The sequence below is a fragment of the Capra hircus genome, chromosome 12 (genome assembly GCF_001704415.2).
Source record: "Capra hircus breed San Clemente chromosome 12, ASM170441v1, whole genome shotgun sequence".
Lineage (NCBI taxonomy): Eukaryota > Metazoa > Chordata > Mammalia > Artiodactyla > Bovidae > Capra > Capra hircus.
In genome coordinates, this window is record NC_030819.1 from 52,419,180 (window position 1) to 52,443,281 (window position 24,102).

Sequence of the window (24,102 nt, forward strand, 5' to 3'; positions counted from 1 at the left end):
TCTTCCCTGTTCAGTGTCCAGGCCTGGACGACAGCATCCCAGCTGCAGAGAGCCTGCGGGCCCCGGCAAGGGAAGAGGCCGCTCACTTGCACTCTGGGAATGAACAGAGCTGCACCACCTGTGCCCACACACAGGAACAGAAATATGAAAATAATACTAGATTTCCCATTACATTCAGAAAGCACATTTTGGGGTAAGATTCTGAAATATTGTCAGAAGTGCAAGCGTGCTGGCAGACTCGGACTGACTTGTGTCCTCTGGATGGTCCCCTGTGAGCCTGCCTTGTAAGCACGAAGCCTCATAAACCTGCCAGGTATCTTCGCTCACTCGACAGCTCACCGGTCCATCACATTACAAGTTCTGGCCTCAAATTCTTACAGAGCCAAGTCATTGCAATTAAGTATCTGGCTTATTTATGAGCATTTAGAAAACATATTATGATAGAAGCTGCATAATATTCAAAGTGAAGACATCCTCTGCACAAACTCTTGTTTTCCTACCACTGACAACCCCTGGGAACACGTTGGGTCTAAAAAGGCAGGCGTGTTGAGGTGCGGGCACTCCCAACAGCAACAGGCCTTCAGGCAGCCGGCCGGACACTGACGGCGTTGCCCAGAGTCAGCAGCCTCCACGTGCAGCTGGGTCCCAGCTCCGCACCCGGACCTCGGCATGTGTCTACGGCCAGGAAACAAGCCAATGCAGCATCTCAAGCTGCCCACTTTGCTACACTGCCGGGGCCCAAAGAGACCAAGCCTCAGCTCCAAACCCAGAGCAAAGGGCATCACCTCTTACTTGAATTCACTGGTGTTTTCTGACAAACTGAGATGATACACGAGGAGAGGACCTTTAGAAATGCTTACACAGTACCAGCGATGGCACAGAGAAACACCCACTGCAGCCACGTGGCTCTCACAAAGTCTGCGAGACAACATGAAACACTGCGACGTGCAAGAGTCTAGCTTCCATTTTTTCTAAAAGAAATTCCAATTATACCTTGTTTTCAGTTTGCATATATTACTAAATTTGACTAAAATTTCTGATGTGAGTAGGAAGCTATTAGTTTTTAGTTTCTGTTATTTTATATAAAAGAGCAGACAGTCTCAGATGAGCGCTGACTGACCTAGGCCACCTGTGCAGGGCGGTGGGGCTGGGGTCAGGCCCGTCCCTGCCCTCCGGTTCAATGGTCTTGTCTAGACATACCTGAGAAGCATTAAAGCTGAAAAGACGAAACGTTTCAAAACAACTTAACCTGCCAAAAGGAATCCAGTTCTGACTGCTCTATAATTTTTGCCTTCAGTCCGTGTTCATTTCTCCTGAGAGGATGACAGGAGAAGATTTATTGCAAGGCGGTGTGACTCCCTGGAAACAGATCTGAGGCACTTTTAGCCTCGGGCTGACTCACAAACGAAGGCAACGGGCTCAGGCTCGTGGTGCTGCAACACACGACCGGCCACAAGGACAGCAGCGATCTGCACTCTGTGTAACATAGCGCAAGGGCCCGGCACCTGTGAGACGCGCTGTGCAGGAAGCGCAAGCCGTGTCCTATGGCAGGGGCAGACTTTCAGCTAGGGAAAGCGGGACGAAGAAAAGACCACAATGTTACCATCCTGGCTTGAGTATTACTGGGTGACCTCTGACAAATTCCTCAACCTCAGTTTCTACAAAGCATGGATAAACTATGTGCCACCTACCACACCCATTGCTGGACAAATTAAATAAGGAAAAAACCCCACAAAATCATGTTAATTTCTATTATTTACTGCTTGATAAATAGAGAAAGATAACTAGAGCAAGAAACGTTTCAGTGCGGCTAACAAGACAAAATTATGGAAAAAGTGTAGCTTCTCTTGAATTGACAACATCTCTGGTGATCGGTAATATGGCTGGGGGTTACAAAGCCACCAGAAAAGAAAGAAGACACTCTAAGACAAGAAGCAGTATGAAGATCAAGAGGCTAACACCTGAGGAAGAAAGGATGGTACAACTCTGTGCATCCAACAAAACATTCCCAAACAGAGGAAAAGTCAATGAAATTACTTGTAGGGCACTGACATTACTCTGTGTACCACAATGCCGGACACACGTCATTATACAATTGTCCAGACCCACAGAACAGACACCGTGGACTCGGGGAGACAGTGACATGTCTGGGTAAGTTCATCCTGCCTCTCCACACCCCTTACCCCATGGGGATGCTGACCACGATGGGGAGGCTGTGCGTGAGTAGGGACAGGGGTGGCAAGTCTGTACACTTTCCCCTCAATTTTGCCGTGAACCTAAAATTGCTTTAAATGAAGTTTCAACAGTTAAAAATAAAAGAGACAAAACTAAGAGGAAAAATGGTATAACCTGCATCCTAGTGGAAGCCTTCCTTCCATCTCTCAGTCTGTTTTGCTAGGTCATAAAAGTTAGCTGTCAAAAATTTAAACACCACAACTGAGAGGATAACTTAACAGAAGGGCACGAAACCCCAAGCTCAAAAATCAGAAAACATATAGTGTCCTCAAGCACAAACAAAACATTTCAGAAACTGATGACACACTGGGCCATAAAGTAAGTACCAATAAGATGCAAAAATCAATACCAGTTGCACTAATCAGATATCAATAATAAAAAGACTGGGCTTCCCAGGTAGCTCAGTGGTGAGGAACTTGTCTGCCAATGCAGAAGACACAAAGATGTGGGTTTGATCCCTGGGTCGGGAAGATCCCCTAGAGAAGGAAATGCCAGCCCACTCCAGTATTCCTGCCTGGAGAACCCCATAGACAGAGGAGCCTGGTGGGTTGCAGTCCATGGGGTCACAAAGAGTCGGACAAAACTGAGCACAGACACAGCAATTAAAAAAAAAAAAAACTCTTCAAGGATTAAAAAAATTTAAACTACACTTTGAAACAACCCAAAGAGGAAATTACAGTGGAAATAAGCAACATTAGAAATATTTTGTATGAAAATCATGGCATGCAGCTAAAACACTGCATCACATAGCTAAAATTTACAGCATTAAAGTGTAAATGCATGTCAGATAAAATCGAAACCTAGTCAGCTAAGTGTCCACCTTAAGAAACTGGGGGAAGAAGGGAGAGAATAATCATAAAAACAGAAATAGTAACTGAAACAAACAAGATAGGAGCGTAAACAAGGTGACTGTGAGCTCTCGGTAAAGACTCCTGATACTAACAATGACGCCAACCTTCTGCAAGATTAACAGAGAAGAAAATGAGAGAAGAGTATTAGGAATGAGGCAGACGGAAGCGCAGGACCTGAAGCATCAAAGAGGCTGTAAATAACTTTATCCCAATAAACTCAAAAACTTGGGTTGACAGATACATTTCTAGAAAATTACAAGTTAGCAAAGTTTACTTCAGAATTAAAGAAGGCCAAAGAGTCCTGTGACTATGAAGGAAACCAGTCATTTAAGAAATCTTCCCACAGAGAAAATGACAGACCCTGAACGGTTTTATAGATGAATTCTGACCAACTTTCACGAAACAGATTATTACTATTTCATAAAAGTGCCCGAAAGGAGGAGGAGCTCAGCAGCCCATCTTATGAAACGGGATCTACTTAATGCCCACACCACGGGAGTGAGAGGACCCAGAAGACCACAAGCCAATCCCTCACCAGCCCAGAGGCAGAAGATCCTCCAGACACAAAATACAAGCAAACCAAAGCCAGTGCTATTACAAGAAACAAGTAACAGTAAGTTAGGACCAGCGTCACCCAGTCCTGGCATGTGTGCTACAATAAATAAGTTAGGACCAACGTCGCCCAGTCCTGGCATGTGAAGGGGGCCTAGCACTAATACCAACATTCATGACATAACTAGATAAACAGAAAAGAACCACCCAATTACCTCAAAAGATGCAGAAAAATGCAATAACTGTTGGGCTTCCCTCATGGCTCGGTGGTAGAGAACCCGCCTGCCAAGGCAGGAGATGCGGGTTCGAGCCCTGACCCAGGAAGATCCCGGCATGCCACGGAGCAAATAAGCCTGTGGGCCACAACTACTGAGCCTGTGCTCCGGAGCCCAGGAACCGCAACTCCTGAGCCCACGCGCCTGGAGCCCGTGCTCCACAGCAAGAGAAGCCACCGCAGTGAGAAGCCCCGGCAGTGCAACTAGAGAGGAACGGAGCCCCCCTCGCCACAGCCAGAGAAAAGCCCACACAGCAACAAAAACCCAGCACAGCCAAAAATAAGCACTCACTCACCTCCAGCCCCAGCGCAACTTTCCAATCTTCGGATTACACAAGGCCTCCCCTAACCCGCTGCTTCTTTCCTTAAAGAAGGGGAAATGACGAACAAGGAATAGACAGACAACCAGATCACCTCCCCTTCAGGAGCCTCGCAAGCAAAGACCATGTGAACAGAGTCTAAAGAAAGACCTAGAAGAGCCCACCAGTCCGCACACAGGAACGGGAGCAGGGCTGGCTATGACTCTGACCCCCACCTCACAGATTAACTGAGATCACTCCCCTCCCTCCCTTTAGAAACCCTCACGGCTGAGCACACTCTCCGGAGGGGGTTCTGGGACAGGAGTCCGCCTCCCCCCAGGTTGCTGCCTCCTGATTAAAGCAACCTTCCATTCCCACCAGCACTTGTCTCTGAGCAGCGAGCAACCGAACCAACCACAGCCAAAAGATGGAAGCAACATAGGTGTCCATCAGCAGAAGAGAAAGGCTGAACATCTTGGTGTGGTCCATCCACACAAAGATGGCAACCCAGCCTTCAAAAGGAAAGCCGTTCTGACACAGGCCACTGCTGGTATGAACCCTGCAGACACTGTGCTAAATGAGGTAAACTGCAAGAGACAGAGGCTGCATGATCCACTTCGGTGAGGTCCCCAGAAGAGTCGGACTCATGCAGACAGAGCAGACTGGCGGCTGACAGGGCTGGGGGAGGGAGAAGAGACTCAGCGTCTGATGCGCAGAGCCCCAGCTCTGCAGGATGGATAGCGTCAGGTGGGGGTGGTGGTTGGTGGTGAGAGAGCATGGTGCCTGGGCGCACTGGCCCCAGAACATCGCCGACACGCGGTTAACCTGGCGTGTTTTACCTCCTGTGCATTTTGCCAGGATGGAGAGGAGCTGTGTGTGGAGACGTCTAAGGGAAGACAGAGCCGTGCTTCCAGACAAGCAGGCCGTTCACAGATAAGCTTGCGCTCGATGGCAGCACGTGGAAGGGGTCAGGCTGCAAGCCACAGCCCACAAGCAGAGAGAGGAAAGACACACCCCAGCTCCTCCGACACCATGGGCCCTGCAACACAGCCTACGGGCACCGAGCTTGAAGGAGCTTCCCCCAGATCGCCGAGCCGCACTGGGTTCATCATGTCTAAAAACCTGGACCCTTTCATATGAGCTGCTACCAAATCTGTATTTCTGCGTTATTGGTTTTAAGATTAATTTGCAACAAGCCCTGCTGCAGCCCTGACACTGTCAAGACAGTCTGAACCTTGAATGAGCACCCGTGGGTTAGCTTCCTCCGGCAGCTGTGAGGCACCTGCAGACCTGAGAGGCATACTTCTAATTCCTCGACCGCAGGAACCTGCTGGCTCTGGGATGCTGAGTTCAGATAAAAGACTGGTAGGGGTTAATAAGTCACGGAGACGTTACCCCGACTCTGAGAGCCTCTGGATGCACCAGGCGGCCAGCGGGGAGACCAGCAGGGCAGGAAATGAAGCATAAATATGTGCCCACAAGTGCTCTTCCGGGCCTTCATGTTATTTATCTACAGAGGCCTAGATTTGGAGGGATGAACTCTTGCCCTTGGGCGAGAACTGCCCTCAGGATGAAAACATCCAGCCACTTGGCGTTTAATCAGCGACAGGAAGAGCAAGCCCCCTGTGCACCTGTGCCCCATGCCTTTGGCAGGCTCTCCCGTCTCCATGGAATCACAGGATGGTTTCCTGCCATGGGCGCTATGTCCGTGACCCCTCAGCCCGCTGGGTGTCCCTCCTGAGTCTGAGCCTGGAATTAATCCAGAGCAGCTTGCTGCTTTCCTCCGGTCTCATCTCTGAAGAGGAGTTGTGGACTGCATACTCTTTTCTTGAAGCGATCTTGTTCGAAAACAGTTCTTCTGACTGAAGAAGAATTCAGGATTAAAACAGGAACTTTTCAGAGATGGTACACCACCCTCTAAGCAGGGGTTCTAGCCCTTCTTTGTTTTCTTGACTGCTCTGGAAAGGGACAACAGTAATTGTAAACTCAGTATCTGTGGTGAATTTCAGCCTTACTCTGAAGGGTCGACGCTGCTCGGCTGCAGTCACCCTTCACGCGTGTGTCCAGGCCTCTTACAAGCCTAAGCTCCTCAGACAGCTCCTTTCCTGCTGCCCTTGATTTCTTAGACACCTCTGCATGGCTCTCAGGGGCCACCTCTAGTCTTCCCACCCTTCACTGGCCACCCCCACACCACTGTCCTTCAGTGTCCACCAATTTGGGCTTCGAGGAGAAGAGCAGTCAGGTCTCCTCCCCATTCCCAGCCCCCAGTGTGGAGCCGGGGTAGACGCGCTGCCATGCGAGGGGCTATGTGCATCTGTGTTCTTGGCTGAGTTTACATAATCCCCAGTGCAACTCTTTGCAGGCTGACGAACAGGTAGCTGACTGGATTACTAATCCTTCTATTTTGTCCTTTTAACAAACTCAAATAGATTATAATAGAGAGTAACTCAGAACAGCTCTCCAGAACTCAGCCATTACCCTACACTGATAATAACAGACACAATCAAGTCCAAAGAATAGAAACGGCCAACTCACATCATGCATCCAGAGATATAACTGGAAAGAGGAGTCACAAAGGTGGCTTGGACCCTTTTACTGATTCTGCCCAGTCATTCAATTTCTTTTGTGTTTGGCACAACTCTAAATGCTGAGGATTCTACAAATAAAGACCTATAGTAAATTTTAAATGAAAAAAAAAAAAAACAACATTAGGATTTGAGAGGCTCTCCTGTGAGCATAGATGCTTAGTTTTGCTATGTAAAGATTTCCTACCTGGGTCTTACATCTGTTTGTCAAACAACTGAGTTCCAAATCCAATGGACTTATCATCTTTTTTCCTAATTCACTTCACTGCTTTAACTGTATTGCCTGTTATATAATATATAAAGTGCAACAGATATATTTTACAAGTTAAATAAATAAATAAATGCTGAGGCTTCAAAGATGAACGCGACTATACCCGGGCACTGAGTGGACACGCCGCCTAATGAAACAGCACGCCATCAGAGCCCTGAGAGGAGAGGAGCAGGCGGACAGGAAACGCGATGCAGTCAGTCAGCTCAGCGCTAACTCACCGCAGAGCACGGCTCCCTCAGCCCTCCTCTACAGAAGTAAAATCTCTAACACGACGAGGTGCTAGTCAAACCTATCCCCAGTAGCTCGGTGGGAAGCAATCCAATCGCCAACGCAGGAGATGCAGGAAAGGCAAGTTCAATCCCTGGGTAGGGAAGATCCCCTGGAGAAGGAAATGGCAACCCACTCCGGTATTCTTGCCTGGAGAACCCCATGGACAGAGGAGCCTGGTGGGCTACAGTCCAGGGGCGTCGCACGAGGTGGGCATGACTGAGCGACTAGACGACGACAACTTGAACTTGAGGGATTTTCAGGCTTGGCCTCATACAGACGCTAACTAAACGTATTAGGGAAATATGCCACCAGTTTTTGAAACAACAGATTCAGACCGAGAAACAAGTGCTCAGAAGCAGAAAGGGCCGGAAGAGCAGAAGTTCCGAGGTGGCACTGAGGCTCCATGGACGGCCTGTCCCCTCTGGAGACAGGACGCAGCGCCTTCCGAGGGGGATGGTGTGTGGACCAGACACAACACTGCGGGTGCACGGCAAGGGCAGCTGCCTATCCCCCTCATGGCACAACAGCGACAAATGAAGGGAGTGAGTCAGGAAGCAGGAGGAGGAGTCTGGTTTGCATTAGATTCTGAAGAGGCAGCAAGCGTTCAGTGCCAGCCGGCAGGTCCCAGGAGCCGCCCTACCAAGCCCAAGGACACGCACGCATCAGCCCTACCTGACCGGTCTGATAGTGTCGGGCAAACTGGTGAACCACCCGGTAATCACTGGCAAAATACTCCATCAGGATAGACGGGACCTCGGCGAAGTCCGTGGGGCACCTGGTCCCTGGAAGGGGCGAGAGGAGAGGCCGGCAGGAACCGTGGCAGCATGTCAGTGTCACCACAAGCACTCATTCACATTTTTATTTGTACTTCTGATGAACTACGATAGTCTTTAATTCATTAAATCAATATTTTACTTCTATAAAATTATTGCACGTATTTGCAGGAAAGTTTGTGCTCATCTCATACATTTTCCCACATATCAGAAGCAAAACAAAATATTTGCACAGCTGGGTAAAGCACTTGTAAAGCAACGGCTCACACCCTCTACAAACAAAACTGTCTTCAGCTCCGCCGGGCTACACGTGACACACAAGTTACAACATTCTTACAATGAAGGCATTCTAATTTAATGCACTGGATTCCATCACCAAAAGCCAGTATCCTTCATTCGTTTTAAAAGTATTTTATCTACTATTTCTGGAACAAAGTCAACCCTCAATATAGAAAGGCAACATTTCAAACTCAAATTACTTAAAGTAACAAATCCTATAAGAACATGTTGGTGGCACTTTATGATTCTGTCCAGACCATCTGCAATCTTTTCAAAATATCTCCTCCTCCCCCAAATACTGTGTGTGTAAAGTTAGCTGCTGAATACTAAAAACCACACCTGCCCCGGTGGTGCAGGGCTGACCTGTCTGATGGCAAGCTTAGAGAGGATGATGAGAAGAGGGGCTAACATCAGCAGGAAAACCATGGCTTTATGCAGGGGATGCAGAAGAGAGACAGTAAGGGCCTGGCCATAACTTTCAACATGCCCTGAAGTATTCTGACTGGTTTTGGATAAAAAGAGGCCGTGTACATTCACCTGTTCACTTGCTAAGCCTGTGCTGGAGCTGAGAAGGCATGCTTGTTCACACACACAGCCACCGACGTAAATTCCACATAAAACACAGCAGAATGTAAAATGGTGCAAACAGGCACTCAGACAGCCTTGGTGAGAACTGTCGTCACGGACGGAAAAAACGTATGAGGGTTGGGTCGAATCACAGGTGGAAGGACACAATGAAGCCACCTGATCAATGACCACAGATTTTCTAAACAAAAGGCTTTTTTCCAACTAAGATGAAAAGCATGTATTTAAAGAACTGCAATAAACGAAGTCCTACTGAGCAAGCTCCTGCTCACCAGTGACGTGCTGGTATCGAGTCCGTCCCAGCATCGAGTGCATGGCATGTCCCATCTCATGGAAAAGGTTCTCCATCATCCCAGGAGTCAATAGTGTGGGCAGGTTTCTTGAGGAATGGGGCAGGTTCAGCATAAGGACCACCACGGGGAGCTGGTAGTCCCCGTCTTCCTTTAAACGACCTCCTCGGATGGTGAAGTGGCAATCCTTTAAGAAAACGAGACCAGTGAAGAAATGATCAGAAGCAAAAAGGTAAGCAAGTCTTAATGAATACAAAGTTCTATCAAAATGAGTGAGTACAAATATTACCTTAATTCTATTCTTTTATTTATACTTTTTTCCTAACATTTTCTCCTTTGCTGAAATGTTACTTTCTTAAAAACACTGATAATACTCTGAGCTCATGTTGACAGAGTCATTCATTCACTCCAAAGACGTGCTGAGCTGACGGTCCAGGAGCTGAAGACACGGTCACCACTGAGCTCAGACGCTCAAGATGCTCAGGGCAGGGAGAAAGGCAGCCACGGCAGGAGGGACACTGGTGTTAGTGAGCCCCTTCTGTGGCTGGCGATGAGACAGGCCACACACCCCACCACTGTCTCTATCGCCTGAAGTGACGAGCTCTCAACTGTCACAAAGCACAGAACCCGAGTCACTTTCTCAGTCCACATACAAAAGTGGATCATTTCTTCTTACATAAGCCTATGAGGCAGGTATTTCATTTCTCAGATGAGAAAACAAACGGAGTCTTGGAAATACTAAGTCGCGAGTCCAGGGATACACAGCTAGGGCCGTGGCACCTCAAACCTGAACCCAGGTCACAAAGCTGGACTCTCCAGCCTTCCAAGCACAGTGAAGGAGGAGAGGATGCAGCCAATGGCCCTGACTCTGGTCCCGCCATGCAGACCTGCCGGCCACGTCTCCTGAGAACTGGTTACCTCCACCAGCCTCCCCTCCACCGCGTCAAGCGCCAGAGCATTAACTAGCATCTGTTATAACCACTGTGGAAGCTGTGGATCCCTATTAAATACAAGGTACCATTATTTCTGTTTTAACTTTATAATCTGAATTCTTGACAGTTCCAATCCAACTGCCCAAAACTGCTGAAGCTGACTGAGCTGGATACCTGGCCTGAGGTTTCACACAAGGAGCGAACTGGCGGTTGACAAGGTTCTTCAGAAACACACCTTGTGCAGTGTTAGGGCAGGCCCATGCCACGTACGGACAGCTCCAATCCCCGCACCTCTAACTGTGTGACTCTAGGCAAGTAACCTCAGCTCTCTGGCCTCAGTGTCCTCATCTCATCAGGACTGAGTTCAAAGCCGTGCATGAGAAGGGCTCAGGGCGCTGGCAGGCACACAGACAGGCTCCTAAAACAGCACTCATCACTACAATCATTGCTACCGCGACCCAGATGAAAACAGCAGATACACATTTCTGTAACTACCTCGTAACTTCTGCCGTCTTTAAATTCTATCCAATTTCAAACATAAACATATTTAGTCACCACTGTTAATGTCTTTTAAATATTAGTAACTAAAAAAATGAGAGCTAAAGTTAACATTAATACACACTAGCTACTGATCACTCTAGAGAGACTGGTTTGTAAATAAAGCATTACCTGGTGTGGTTTGTCTGCTCGCTGAAAAAAGTCACAGTAAATGTACCCCAGCAGTCCTTCTGATTCATGAACCACGGCCTAGGAAAAAAAGGTTGATTTACTGGTGAATGAAGCCACCAGAACTTCCAAAAGTAGAAACACATTCAAACACCAGAACCTGCATAAACACCAACAGCCACCAATGCAGACACTTTATGACTTTCTGCTTCCAAGGTCACCTCAAGGTCGGTCCACCATGCCTTCAGCCCCTTCTGCTGTGTCTCTGGGGTGACTGGCGACCTCTGATGGGAGAGGAACCCTCCCAACAAGCCCTGAGTCCTGACCACAGTCCCCGTGCCATGGCTCTTCCCTGGGCCTGAGCCAGCCCAGGACGGCAGCACAGCGACCCCGCCCGCAGCCCAGGAGGTGAGGATGACCACGCACCAACCATGGCGGCGTGGGCGTCGGCCGAAGAGCAGGGAGCGATGCCTCCTCCTGGGTCAGCCCCGAGAGGCACAGCTCAAGGAGAGCGGGTCTCCATCCCCCTCTGCATAAGCTGGGCCTCTACCGGACAGAACCTCAACTATTTGGGACTCCAGCAAGCCTCCATGAAGCATCCACGTGGTGCCAGGAACTGCTCAAGGCATTGGGGAAAGCTGCCCAGTGAAGGGAGCTCCCTCCTGAAGGGGCTCCTCCATTGCCTGCCTGCACTGGGTCCTGGCACTCTCCTGTTACACTTTCTCCCTTCATGGCATCGCTGCAGGTTATCCATCTGTGTGACGCACAGCAGACTGCTGGCTGTTTAGTAACTAAGCTTAATCTACAATCACCAAACACAGCCAGGCAACAAGGAAGACAGTCCACACTTCTTAGAAAACGGTGATGAGGGTACGGGTACGGTGCGCTAAGCCAGAGCACTAAGCCTGAGGGCCGCAAACCCTCAAACCCCACCAGGAAAAGCAACACCGGCAGCTCACACGAAGTGGGTCCTGATGGGAGGGCCCCGGGCTCGGAATGACTGTCCAGGACTCACACCAGCACACGGGCCACAGCCCAGCCGCCAGTGCACACGTGGGCTCAACCTTCTATCCAACTCCTCAGAAAAGTATTTTCTCAGAGAAAGAACTCTGCTGCTACATGTTTACCCTACTCTCTTGCAACAGCGGATTCTAGAGAACAGTGTTCTTTCACAGTGTCCTGAACCAGAGCAGCAGCTTGGATTAAAGCGCTGTGGACAGGGTACCAGGCCCCGCAGACGGGAGCGTGCTCTGCCCCGGGCACTCACCAGTTTGCGGACATCCTCACTCCACACCTCGCCCTTTGCGGGCTGCTCCCCATACAGCGAGACCCCCAGAAGCCTGTTGAACAGGAGGCTCAGGCCCTCCATGCAGGCGCCCAGGGAGAAGAACGGGCAGTAGAGACTGGGCTCGATGTTGAACCTGCCGAGGAGAAGTAGCCGCGTTTCTGTGTGCTTCAGCTTCTAGAGGGGAGTGCAGCTCACTCTTCATTTGTAAACCAGGAGTCAAGGAAGGATTGAATCATGAAGTGGGTCTCTACTCTGGAGGGGTTTTCAGGCCTGTTTTTCTTCAGAAGAGCAGCAGCCTGATTACTACGGGAGTGAGGGAGACACCAGGGGTAGAGGCAGGCGGGGAGATGCTCACAGGGTCTACAGAGGGAAACCACAGAAGCCCGGGAACAGGCTGCAGGGGATAGGCCCAAGAGCGCAGCTTCCGGACCAGGGAGTGGCCGCCGGGCAGGCGCTGGCCGCGTGGGCGCCAAGTGAAAGCACAGCTGCCCAGTTAGTGGGCAGATGCTCAAGACACATCGATCCCGCCTTCTCACACGGGAGCACTTCTCCAGACACACACCTCTCAGCCCGAATCAGTCCGCTGTAGTATGGGGGATCCCAGGGCATCAATTCCTACAGCAGAGAAGCTTACCGTTAGGAAAGCTGGGATGATTTCACAGTTTTCATCAATAATGCAGCCAGTTTATAAAATATAACCTGTTACTGTAACAGGAAAGTTTTCTAAAAACCCTAGGAACTCATCATCTGGCAAGAGTTTCATTCCTTACTCTCTACTCTGCCTTTCCTGTAATCAATGAGCTGAGAGGCAGAAATCAGCTATACTTGCAGAATTAGGGGAAAAGGCAGACAAATATCATTCTAAAATGTCAATTACTAGAAGTCGACATTAACAGATGAAATCAGCCACGTTGAGACCTACCCCAGATGTGGCCCATACGTTAATCCACAAGACAGTGCAGGTGGGTTGGGGAACTAAAGGCACGACTAGGGCCCCTTCTGGACCTAAGCAGGAAGCTTAGGGTGGATCCCAGGAATGAAAGCAGCAGTTTAGACCGAGCCGTGGCAGAATTACCCCTGAACTTGGCAAAGAAAACATGTCATAAAAAAGCACTTGAACAATCGTTCCTGACGCCGGCTGCAGAGCGGAGACAGAGCTGGGAACCCTGCAGGGGCCACCCTCCCCCGGGGGGCGGGCTGGCAGGTGACAGAGGGCAGCAGCCGGGCCAGACGCGGTCAGCCTGGCTCAGGTGCGCAGCCCACGTGTGCTGGCCCCCAGTGCGTCCCCACCTTCCATCCGCCCCTCACACACCCGAGTCCACCCTCTGTGAGCCAGGCCTGACCTGCGCCAGACTCCCGTGCTCCTCTCTGCCTGGGCTTCATCCCTGGCTGTCGTGGGCCTCTCACTTCTCCCAGGGCTGCTCTGTGTCATCTCCCTGGAGGGGTCATCACTGCCCAGGCCTTATGAGACGGCCCCTCCACCCGCCTGTCTGCACTATTCCCTCTCAAGCCCCCACTCGGCAGGACCGTGCAGGCTGACTCTTCCTGTCTTCACTCTCACTCCGCCCCAGGTGTAAGCTTCGGGAGGGCAGGCTGTGTTTCCCTTTTCCTCCTGTGTCCTGGCACCGAGCTCTGCCTGCTGTGCAGCAGTCCCTCATGAGCTGTTCTGAGTCACTCAACAGCACCTCCTGGAGAGTATACTGCTTAGAAACACAACTCCAGGCTCTGAGCAGAGCTCTATGAACAGGGAGTCAGTTCTTACGAACGGGGTTTGAAAGGTTAAGTTTAGACACCATCTCTTCTCAAGACGCATAGCATCTGCTGGCCCACAGATGTCAGTCAGTCAGTTCAGTCACTCAGTCGTGTCCGACTCTTTGTGACCCCATGGAATGCAGCACGCCAAGCCTCCCTGTCCATCACCAACTCCCGGAGCTACTCAAACCCATGTCCATCGAGTCAGTGATCCCATCCAACCATCTCATCCTCTGTCATCTCATTCCCTTCTCCTACCCTCAATCTTTCCCAGCATCAGGGTCTTTTCAAATAAGTCAGCTCTTCGGATCAGGTGGCCAAAGTATTAGAGCCACAGATGTCAGCCACAGTTTAAAAGTAAAGAACAACATTGTAAATCAGCTACACTTCAGTAAAAAATAAAAATAAAATAAATGAAGGGAAAGCAAAGCAGCAAGTGAGTGAGAGGAGCACAGGGGCACTGCAGGCCTTGGTGGGGGCAGAAGACAATGGCTGAGGCCCCAGGGCAACGGAAGAGAAAGGGCCCGCAGGTCAAGGAGGGTGTGATGGGAAAGCTAGGAAATAGGAAGGCAGTCTGAGAACTCTCTGAAAATGTTAAACAAAAGGGGGGAAGGCCTGTCAGAAAACTCCCTCCGGAGGAGCCCCGAGGGCCTTCCGGCATCTAACTCAGAGCCATGGTACCAGGAAGGCAGCTGAGTCACAAGAAGGGAGCAGGACACCGGCCAGAAAACCAGCTCCTCAGGCACACGCGTCACCCGGGAGAAGAGAGACTACTGCGGCCAGGGCCGTGGTGACAGCGCGGAGCAGGGAATGGTTCCCAGCGCCAAAAGACAGAGCCTTCAGCCAACAGACTGTATATAATAAAAATACCTCTGGACTTCCCTGGTGATCCAGTGGTGGAGAATCTGCCTGCCAACGTAGGGGAAGTGGGTTCGATCCCTGGCTGGGTAACGAAGATCCCACATGGCACAGAGCGAGCCGCAACTGCAGAGCCCGCCCCAAGGGCCCCCCGCACCGCGACTAACACCCAGGGAGACAAATAAATAGAAAAAGGAAAAGAAACTCAGCATGGTCACTTACAGAATTTTGAGGATTTAGTTTCATTTTCATCCCTCGAATCATCTCAAAATCTTTCATAGTTCTGTAAAACAGGTTTATCATTAGTTGCGAGGACAAAATTTTCACAAGCAGATTATAAAAGACAAATTTGCTTCTGCAACTTTCCAGTAATTATGATAAATTTGTAGGAAAAATGTAAGCTAGTTATTAATCCAAATTTTACATGTGTTAGAAGCGACAGTGATACATTCATCAGTAAACTACTGTAATTTTTACCTTAAAAAGCTGATATTTGTCTTAAAATGGAAAAAATTTGGAAAATTTAAGTGTTACAGAATATGCAAAGTATTCATCAGTAAGCTTCAAATCACTACTTTTTGCTATACTTTAAAAAGGAGACTAACAATTTAGTTTCTCTAAAAGAAGATTTTACTTAAGATTACCATTTATCATTTTCCCCTATCAAAAAACTAGCTGGGCCGTAATCACACATGCACTTCATATTTGCAGAATATCAAGTTTCTGTTGGAATTAACTTCTAAAATTAAAAAATACAGTTCACTAAATATAATTTTAAAATCTTCACTAAAAAAGTCTGAAGATAAAGTTTGCTTAAAATATCTATAGCTACATACAAGTGAAAAAAGAACAAATAAAGCTTAACTAGCAGAGCAAAGTAGAATAAATTCTCAAATAACTGCATAACTGACACTACTTCATTCTATCAAAGCCACAAAAGCTCACTGCATTAAGAATAAGAAAGATCATTTTAGAACTAATAAATATAATGCAAATTAGAGAGGACTGGGTTCTAAGGCAGTAGTTTATAACAGAAACTGAAAATTGGAGCTAAAATTTAATATGCGGGTGCAGTCAAGGAGCGAACAGGGGTCAGACAGCTCCGCAGGAGAGAGAAGACGGCGGTTCTCCATGACCGCACCGAGCCTCGTGCTGGAGGCCTCGTGCTCGGCCCCCAGAGAAGCACGACCAGAGTGGCGAGGACCAGGCCAGGGGGGCTTGGCAGGCAGAAGGCCGGCACTGCGGCAGAGGGACCACCAAGAGCAGAGAGCCTTGAGTTACAAACACTGGGCACTCTTATCACACAACACAGCAGACGAGAGCCACCCATTATTTACGCCCAAAGAAGAGCAAGACTAGGTGACCAACTCATTACAGGCTAAAATACATAGTTTCAAAAAAGGTTTGGGAGATTTTAAACAGTCCACCTCAGTAATGAGTTCCTGAAGACGACTGGTTAGTTACAGAGGACAGCCCAAACGTTCGGGACAGTCACCCCCAGAGGACAGCTGTGAGCTTTCAAAGTACAGCTCACTGTCAGTGTCTGACCCGATATTCCAACACCTATATTCTTCATGGGTCACTTCCTAATTCTTTCAATAAATCTTTAAAAGTCTTTTAAAAAAAAGAAAAGCTAAATCATGTATACTCTAAAAAGCAGAAAAAAAAAACCAAACAAACCTTTCAGAGAGTTTGTCAGACAGTTTCTCAAGGAACTCCATGACAGTCTCTAAAACGAAAATTCCAAAGAAAATATCTTTAACTACATGAAATAAAATGAACAAACATGTTAAAATTACAATGTTGTGACCATAAATCCATTCAATACAGTGTCTTTAAAGTGATGATTCTCAAAGGAAAGCAGGGCTCCTAATACTCGACACTTCTAGATGAAAGTTCATCAAAGCTGACACCATGAACTCCAGAGCTTTAGATGATACTCCCCCCAAAAAAGAGCTAACAGGAAGCAAAAGAAAAGCATCCAAAATCTCAATCTATTTCTATATCTAATTATATGTTTTCTATATCTATTTCTATGTATAAAGGAAAAAAGTTTCTGTTCTTTTGATAGCTAGACTGATTTGTTCATAAAAGTCTGTAGAATTTAGAAACATCAGATTTTAAAAATCAATGTTTTTCTGAGTAAATGTTTTTCTTTTTAAATACACAGCAGAATATTCAGGATCTATATTGGAAGAAAATGTAGCAAAATTAGAACGTTAAAACTTCAGAGTCTCCTCCCTACAACAGTGCAGTTGGGAATGTAGACTGGTGGAGCCACTGTGGTGAGCGGTATGGGGGCTCCTTAAAAAACTGAAACCAGAACGCCCCATGCCCCTGCAGTCCCACTCCTGGGCGTATATCCGGAGAAAAACATGATCTGAAAGGTTACACGCACTCCAGTGTTCACTGCGGCACTGTTTACAACAGGCAAAGACGTGGAAGCAACCTAAGTGTCCAAGCAAAGGGATGCACAAAGGTGTGGTATATGTATGCAACGGAACATTACTCGGCCATTAAAAAGAATGAAATAATGCCACATTCAGCAGCATGGATGGACCCAGAGCGTCATACTGAGTGAAGCAAGGCAGACAAGGAGAAATAGTGTATGGCATCCCTTAATGTGGAATCTAGAAAGAAATGATACAAATGAACTTAGAAAACAGAGAGACAAGCTTATAGAACTAACTACTGCCCCAGATGGAGGGGTGGGGGTGATAGTTAAGGAGTCTGGAATGGACATGGACACGCTGCTATAGTTAAAATGTATAATCAACAAGTATCTACTGTAAAACATGGAGAACTCTGCTCCATGTCATGTGGCAGCCCTAGATGGGAGCAGAGTTTGGGAGGCAATGGATACATGTATATACGTGGCTGAGTCCCTTCACTGTTCATCTGAAACTATCACAACATTGTTAACTGACTGTACTCTAGTATTAAAAAATTTAGGCTGTTACAATTTTTTTTAACTACTTAAAATACTTCAGCCATAAGTCATTATACTGCAGAAACCCATAAAAGCAATGCAGTGGAATTACGATTATTTCCCGTAACAGGAAATTTTTCATGAGAATTTTTGAATTTAGCACTTCTAGGCACTGATTCATGTGTATAGAGCTTTTCATACATATTTTAGAGTAAGCTACAAATGCTGTTTTTATGTTTTCAGATGATCTTTTCTATGGTTTTAATTTCTTGCCCTCTTCAGTTTACCTCGTTTCTGAGTAAATAAAAGGCTGGGGAAGGAATGGGCCTGCTACAGGAAGCCATGGTCTCTCGTCACCATCAACAGAGATCCCACCCGCAAACACGGCTTGGTTTATCGTGTTAGATGGTGCTAACACTTTTAGGAAAAAACTGTTATTTAGCTCAAAATAAAACCTTATTTCAGGATGTCAAACCAGTGGGCACAGGGTACTGTTTTCAAATATTTATCTGTGCGTGCTTTTTATCTCAAAATAATTTTGTACTGACGTTCACCCGTTTTCTTTCTCTAGCTCTCCTGAACAGGAAACATCCACCTCGATTGCCTACCTGGGACACTGTCCTGTGAAGAGCAGTGAGTCTGAGCCGCCTGAAGGCAGTCGCAAGGCTCCTGGCAGACAGCCCCTGACGCGCCGGTCCCGGGGGGCCCACCATTGCCTGCCAGCCCTCGCCCCGCCTCCCTGCCCTCTGCCCACTGGCCCCCACTGCCCACCTCCATCCAGTTTCACTTTCCGCATGGAACTTTCCACAGCCACCCAAGCGTCTGTAAACCTTCTGAGCTCCTAAAACCCTAGGGCCCTGTGGTGCCTAGTCAGTGCGTTCAGCACTGAAAGGACACTGACCAGGATTAAGATTTATCTTCACGTGGCCCTGTCCAAGCTCCCCAACTAAACGCTGCAGGCCCCAAGCACACAGGTCACACCATACATGACCGTGTGTGCAGAGTCCAGCTCCAAGACACCTTCCCATGGACCACCCCGTGAGCTGCGGACTTGCTGGCCGCTGCTTGGGCATCTGTGTCAGCCCCAGCTACCCCCAGCACTCGTCTCAGCATGTCCCATCCATCGCCCACCCTGGTCACCACCTGCACACCGACCGGCATCTCACTGAACTCGGACCACCGTGCTCCCGGCCCCACCCCCGTCGGCAGGACTCCGTCTTCCCAGTGGCTCAGTCGCAGGCCTGGCTCTCCCTTCAGGTGCCCGAATGAGATGTCTCAGCACGTGTGCAGCCGCCAGCAGCCTGGAGCCCTGCAGGCTCCTGACGGCAAACACGCCCTCCCGCCCCCCTCCTGCAGCTGCTCTCTGCACCCCTCATGATGACCCCTGCCACCAACCATGGACAGCCCTGCTCAAACCCACCTCCCTAAGCACAAACCTTCTCCACTTGTGCCCACTCCTTCCCACTCTCCTCCGTGCTCCTCCTCAAATGTGGGAACCCCGTCTGGATCCCAAAGACACACACAAAAGAGAAAGAAGCAAGGCAAGGTGGCTTCAAGAAAACCTGGGAGAAGCTATGGGCCCCACAGAGAAAGAAGGGCTGGACACTGGATGGATAGAGAGAGCATGGAGCCTGCAAGAAAGGTGACCCTCCCCCTGCAGGGCCGTTCCCAGTGACCCCACAATTCCATCCAGATGCGTGGATGGAAACCCGTGGTGTCCACTGCCGTCTCCTCCCGCTCAGCCCAACACCAAGTCATGTGAATTCAACCCTGAAAATACAGCGAGTCTGAACAACCCCCCAGCACGGCCACCCTACTGAGGACTTGGGTCTAAAGTGTAACTGTAATTTAATCGATGCCTTTGAAAATTACACCATTTTCATTGTGATACATTTTCTCTTATATGTGATGAATCATAAAGAACTCAATGAAAGACAAGGTAAGTCTTTCACAAACTCCCAGAGAGACGCTCCCCACCCCCAACCTTGCCAAGCAGCCCTCTTCTCTCTGAAAGGAGGGGTCTTATATGACCTAGGCTACACTCAACCCTGCCTCCAGCAGAAGCACTGTTCACCCATCCCCTCCCACACTAATTCTAACCAGTGTGGTTAGGCTGAGCACAGAAATGAGCTGAGTTAAAAGAAAAATAATGCAAATCATCAATGATTCATCAATGAAATAAAAAGTATGACTTAGTTCAGGTCAGTTCAGTCACTCAGTCGTGTCTGACACTTTGCAACCCCATGAACTGCAGCACACAAAGCCTCCCTGTCCATCACCAGCTCCCGGAGTTCACCCAAACTCATGTCCATCGAGTCAGTGATGCCATCCAACCATCTCATCCTCTGCCGTCTCGTCCCCCTCTCCTCCTGCCTTCAATCTTTCCCAGCATCAGTCTTTTCAAATGAGTCAGTTCGCATCAGCTGGCCAAAGTATTGGAGTTTCAGCTTCAACATCAGTCCTTCCACCCAGGACTGATCTCCTTTAGGGTGGACTGGTTGGATCTCCTTGCAGTCCAAGGGACTCTCAAGAGTCTTCTCCAACACAACAGTTCAAAAGCATTGTTTCTTCGGTGCTCAGCTTTCTTTATAGTCCAACTCTCACATCCATACACGGCCACTGGAAAAACCATAGCCTTGACTGCTGCTGCTGCTGTCAGACCTTTGTTGACAAAGTAATGTTTCTGCTTTTTAATATGCTATCTAGTTTGGTCATAACTTTCCTTCCAAGGAGTAAGCATCTTTTAATTTCATGGCTGCAATCACCATCTGCAGTGATTTTGGAGCCCAAAAAAATAAAGTCTGCCACTGTTTCCCCATCTATTTCCCATGAAGTGATGGGACCAGATGCCATGATCTTCGTTTTCTGAATATCGAGCTTTAAGCCAACTTACTTTCATCAAGAGGCTCTTTAGTTCTTCTTCACTTTATGCCGTAAGGGTGCTGTCATCTGCATATCTGAGGTTATTGATATTTCTCCCGGCAATCTGGATTCCAGCTTGTGCTTCATCCAGTCCAGCATTTCTCACGATGTACTCTGCATATAAGTTAAATAAGCAGGGTGACAATATACAGCCTTGATGTACCCCTTTTCCTATTTGGAACCAGTCTGTTGTTCCATGTCCAGTTCTAACTATTGTTTCCTGATCTGCATACAGATTTCTCAAGAGGCAGGTCAGGTGGTCTGGTATTCCCATCACTTTCAGAATTTTCCACAGTTTATTGTGATCCACACAGTTGAAGGCTTTGGCATAGTCAATAAAGCAGAAATAGATGTTTTTCTGGAACTCTCTTGCTTTTTCGATGATGCAGCGGATGTTGGCAATTTATTCTCCGGTTCCTCTGCCTTTTCTAAATCCAGCTTGAACATCTGGAAGTTCACAGTTCACGTATTGCTGAAGGCTGGCTTGGAGAATTTTGAGCATTACTTTACTAGCGTGTGAGATGAGTGCAATTGTGTGGTAGTTTGAGCATTCTTTGGCATTGCTTTTCTTTGGGATTGGAATGAAAACTGACTTTTCTAGTCCTGTGGCCACTGCTGAGTTTTCCAAATTTGCTGGCATATTGAGTGCAGCACTTTCACAGCATCATCTTTCAGGATTTGAAATAGCTCAACTGGAATTCCATCACCTCCACTATCTCTGATGCTTCCTAAGGCCCACTTGACTTCACATTCCAGGATGTCTGGCTCTAGGTGAGTGATCACACCATCGTGATTATCTGGGTCGTGAAGATCTTTTTTGTATAGTTCTGTGTATTCTTGCCATCTCTTTTTAATATCTCTGTTTCTGTTAGGTCTATACCATTTCTGTCCTTTATTGAGCCCATCTTTGCATGAAATGTTCTTTTGGTATCTGTAGTTTTTTTGAAGAGATCTCTAGTCTTTCCCATTCTGTTGTTTTCCTCTATTTCTTTGCATTGATCACTGAGGAAGGCTTTCTTACCTCTCCTTGCTATTCTTTGGAACTCTGCATTCAGATGGGTATATCTTTCCTTTTCTTTTTGGCTTTTCACTTCTCTTCTTTGCACAGCTATTTGTAAGGCCTATTCAGACAGCCATTTTGCTTTGGATTTCTTTTTCTTGGGGGTGGTCTTGATCCCTGTCTCCTGTACAATATCACAAACCTCTGTCCATAGTTCATCAGGCACTCTGTCTATCAGATCTAGTCCCTTAAATCTATTTCTCACTTCTAGTGTATAATCATAAGAGATTTGATTTAGGTCATATCTTAAGGGTCTAGTGTTTTTCCCCACTTTCTGCAATTTAAGTCTGAATTTGGCAATAAGGAGTTCATGATCTGAGCTACAGTCAGCTCCTGGTCTTGTTTTTCTGACTATAGAGCTTCTCCATCTTTGGCTGCAAAGAATACAATCAATCTGATTTCAGTACTGACCACTTGGTGATGTCCATGTGAAGAATCTTCTCTTGTGCTGTTCGAAGAGGGTGTTTGCTATGACCAGTGCATTCTCTCAGCAAAACTCTATTAGCCTTTGCCCTGCTTCATTCTGTACCCCAAGGCCAAATTCGCCTGTTACTCCAGGTATTTCTTCACTTCCTACTTACAATGAAAAGGACATCTTTTTGGGGGGTTAGTACTAGAAGGTCTTGTAGGTCTTCATAGAACTGTTCAACTTCAACTTCTTCAGCATTACTGGTCAGGGTATAGACTTGAATTACTGTGATATTGAATGGTTTGCCTTAGATACAAACAGAGATCATTCTGTCATTTTTGAGACTGCCTCCAAGTACTGCATTTCGGACTCTTTTGTTGACCATGATGGCTACTTCATTTATTCTAAGGGATTCCTGCCCACAGTAGTAGATATAATGGTCATCTGAGTTAAATTCACCCATTCCAGTCCATTTTAGTTCACTGATTCCTAAAATGTCATTGTTCACTCTTGCCATCTCCTGTTGACCACTTCCAATTTGCCTTGATTCATGGACCTAACATTCCAGGTTCCTATGCAATATTGCTCTTTACAGCATCGGACCTTGCTTCCATCCCTAGTCACATCTACAACTGGGTACTGTTTTTGCTTTGGCTCCATCCCTTCATTCTTTCTGGAGTTATTTCTCCACTGATCTCCAGTAGCATATTGGGAACCTACCGACCTGGGGAGTTCATCTTTCAGTGTCCTATCTTTTTGCCTTTTCATACTGTTCATGGGGTTCTCAAGGTAAGAATACTGCAGTGGTTTGCCATTCCCTTCTCCAGTGGACCACATTCTGTCAGACCTCTCCACCATGACCCGGCCGTCTTGGGTGGCCCCACAGGGCATGGCTGTTTCACTGAGTTAGACAAGGAGCAGCGGCTGCACAGCGCAGGAGCTACCCCACGTCCAAGGTCAGGAGCAGCGGCTATGAGGATCTACCCCAAGTCCAAGGTCAGGAGCGCTGGCCGTGAGGAGACACCCCACGTCCAAGGTCAGGAGTGGTGGCCGTGAGGAGATACCCCACGTCCAAGGTAAGGAGAAGTGGTTGCGCTTTGCTGGAGTAGCTGTGAAGAGATACCCCACGTCCAAGGTACCAGAAACCCAAGTAAGATGGTAGGCACTGAGAGAGGGCATTAGAGGGCAGACAGACTGAAACCACAATCACAGAAAACTAGCCAATCTGATCACACGGACCACAGCCTTGTCTAACTCAATGACTTACTCAAAGTGCACATAAAGTACACTAGTTGTGCAAATATATTCCAAATGACTAGCTCTGTTTAAAAATCATTCCTAATAAAGAAGCAAAGTATCTCACTAACTAGTCTCCAAGTATATTAAAAATAGCACAGTAACTTTAGCTATTTAAAGTCAGAAGTTCAGATTCATAAAAACCCTGTTTTGTCCTTAAGAGTTGGGTAAACAGGCTCACCTGGACTTTGGGCGATTGTTCCCTGGAGGGCCCTGTGGGAGTAGGTAGGATATCCTACCAACTTTGCCAGGAGGTCTCTGCTGCTGAGCAACTCTTCTAGACGTTTCAATTGACCAGCATTGGGATAAAGAAAAATTTTATAAGCAGCTTCTCGCACCTATGTTTAAAAAGTGGATGGTAAAAGACACACGTACCAAGATACAAAGTCCTATATGATAATAACACACGCTACCTCCCACCACTTTACTCTGCAGGTGAGCAATGCTTAAACACAAGGCCTCGCACAGGCTGGATGAAGCTTCTAGGCTCATCACCGAGTGTGGGAGACACATCGCACTTGGCCCGAGTTCTCCGCTATGGGCAGAGGGGCAGGGGGCCGAGGTTCTACCTGGCACATGTGAGACACCACCAACCAGGGGACGTGAGACTGTGTGCATTAGAGTATGAGTCCCCGGAATGGCCAGCGCTGCTGTCACTCACCATTCTTTGAAAATGAGGAACTCCTGACAACAGGAATAATCAACCATTTTCATTATTCAAAGCAT

At 47.7% G+C, this 24,102-nt stretch overlaps 1 protein-coding gene across 1 annotated transcript in view; it reads right to left on the reverse strand.

The window, feature by feature from the left end:
• MIPEP (mitochondrial intermediate peptidase) overlaps nt 1-24,102 on the reverse strand; it is a 79,828-nt gene that overhangs the window by 41,559 nt on the left and 14,167 nt on the right. The window contains exons 7-14 of the mRNA XM_018056560.1: nt 23,558-23,714; nt 16,441-16,489; nt 14,983-15,043; nt 12,713-12,765; nt 12,130-12,283; nt 10,866-10,943; nt 9,247-9,451; nt 8,010-8,119 (exon numbers count right to left, since the gene is read on the reverse strand). Coding sequence (XP_017912049.1) covers nt 8,010-8,119; nt 9,247-9,451; nt 10,866-10,943; nt 12,130-12,283; nt 12,713-12,765; nt 14,983-15,043; nt 16,441-16,489; nt 23,558-23,714 — 867 coding nt within the window. The remainder of the gene's footprint in view (nt 1-8,009; nt 8,120-9,246; nt 9,452-10,865; nt 10,944-12,129; nt 12,284-12,712; nt 12,766-14,982; nt 15,044-16,440; nt 16,490-23,557; nt 23,715-24,102) is intronic.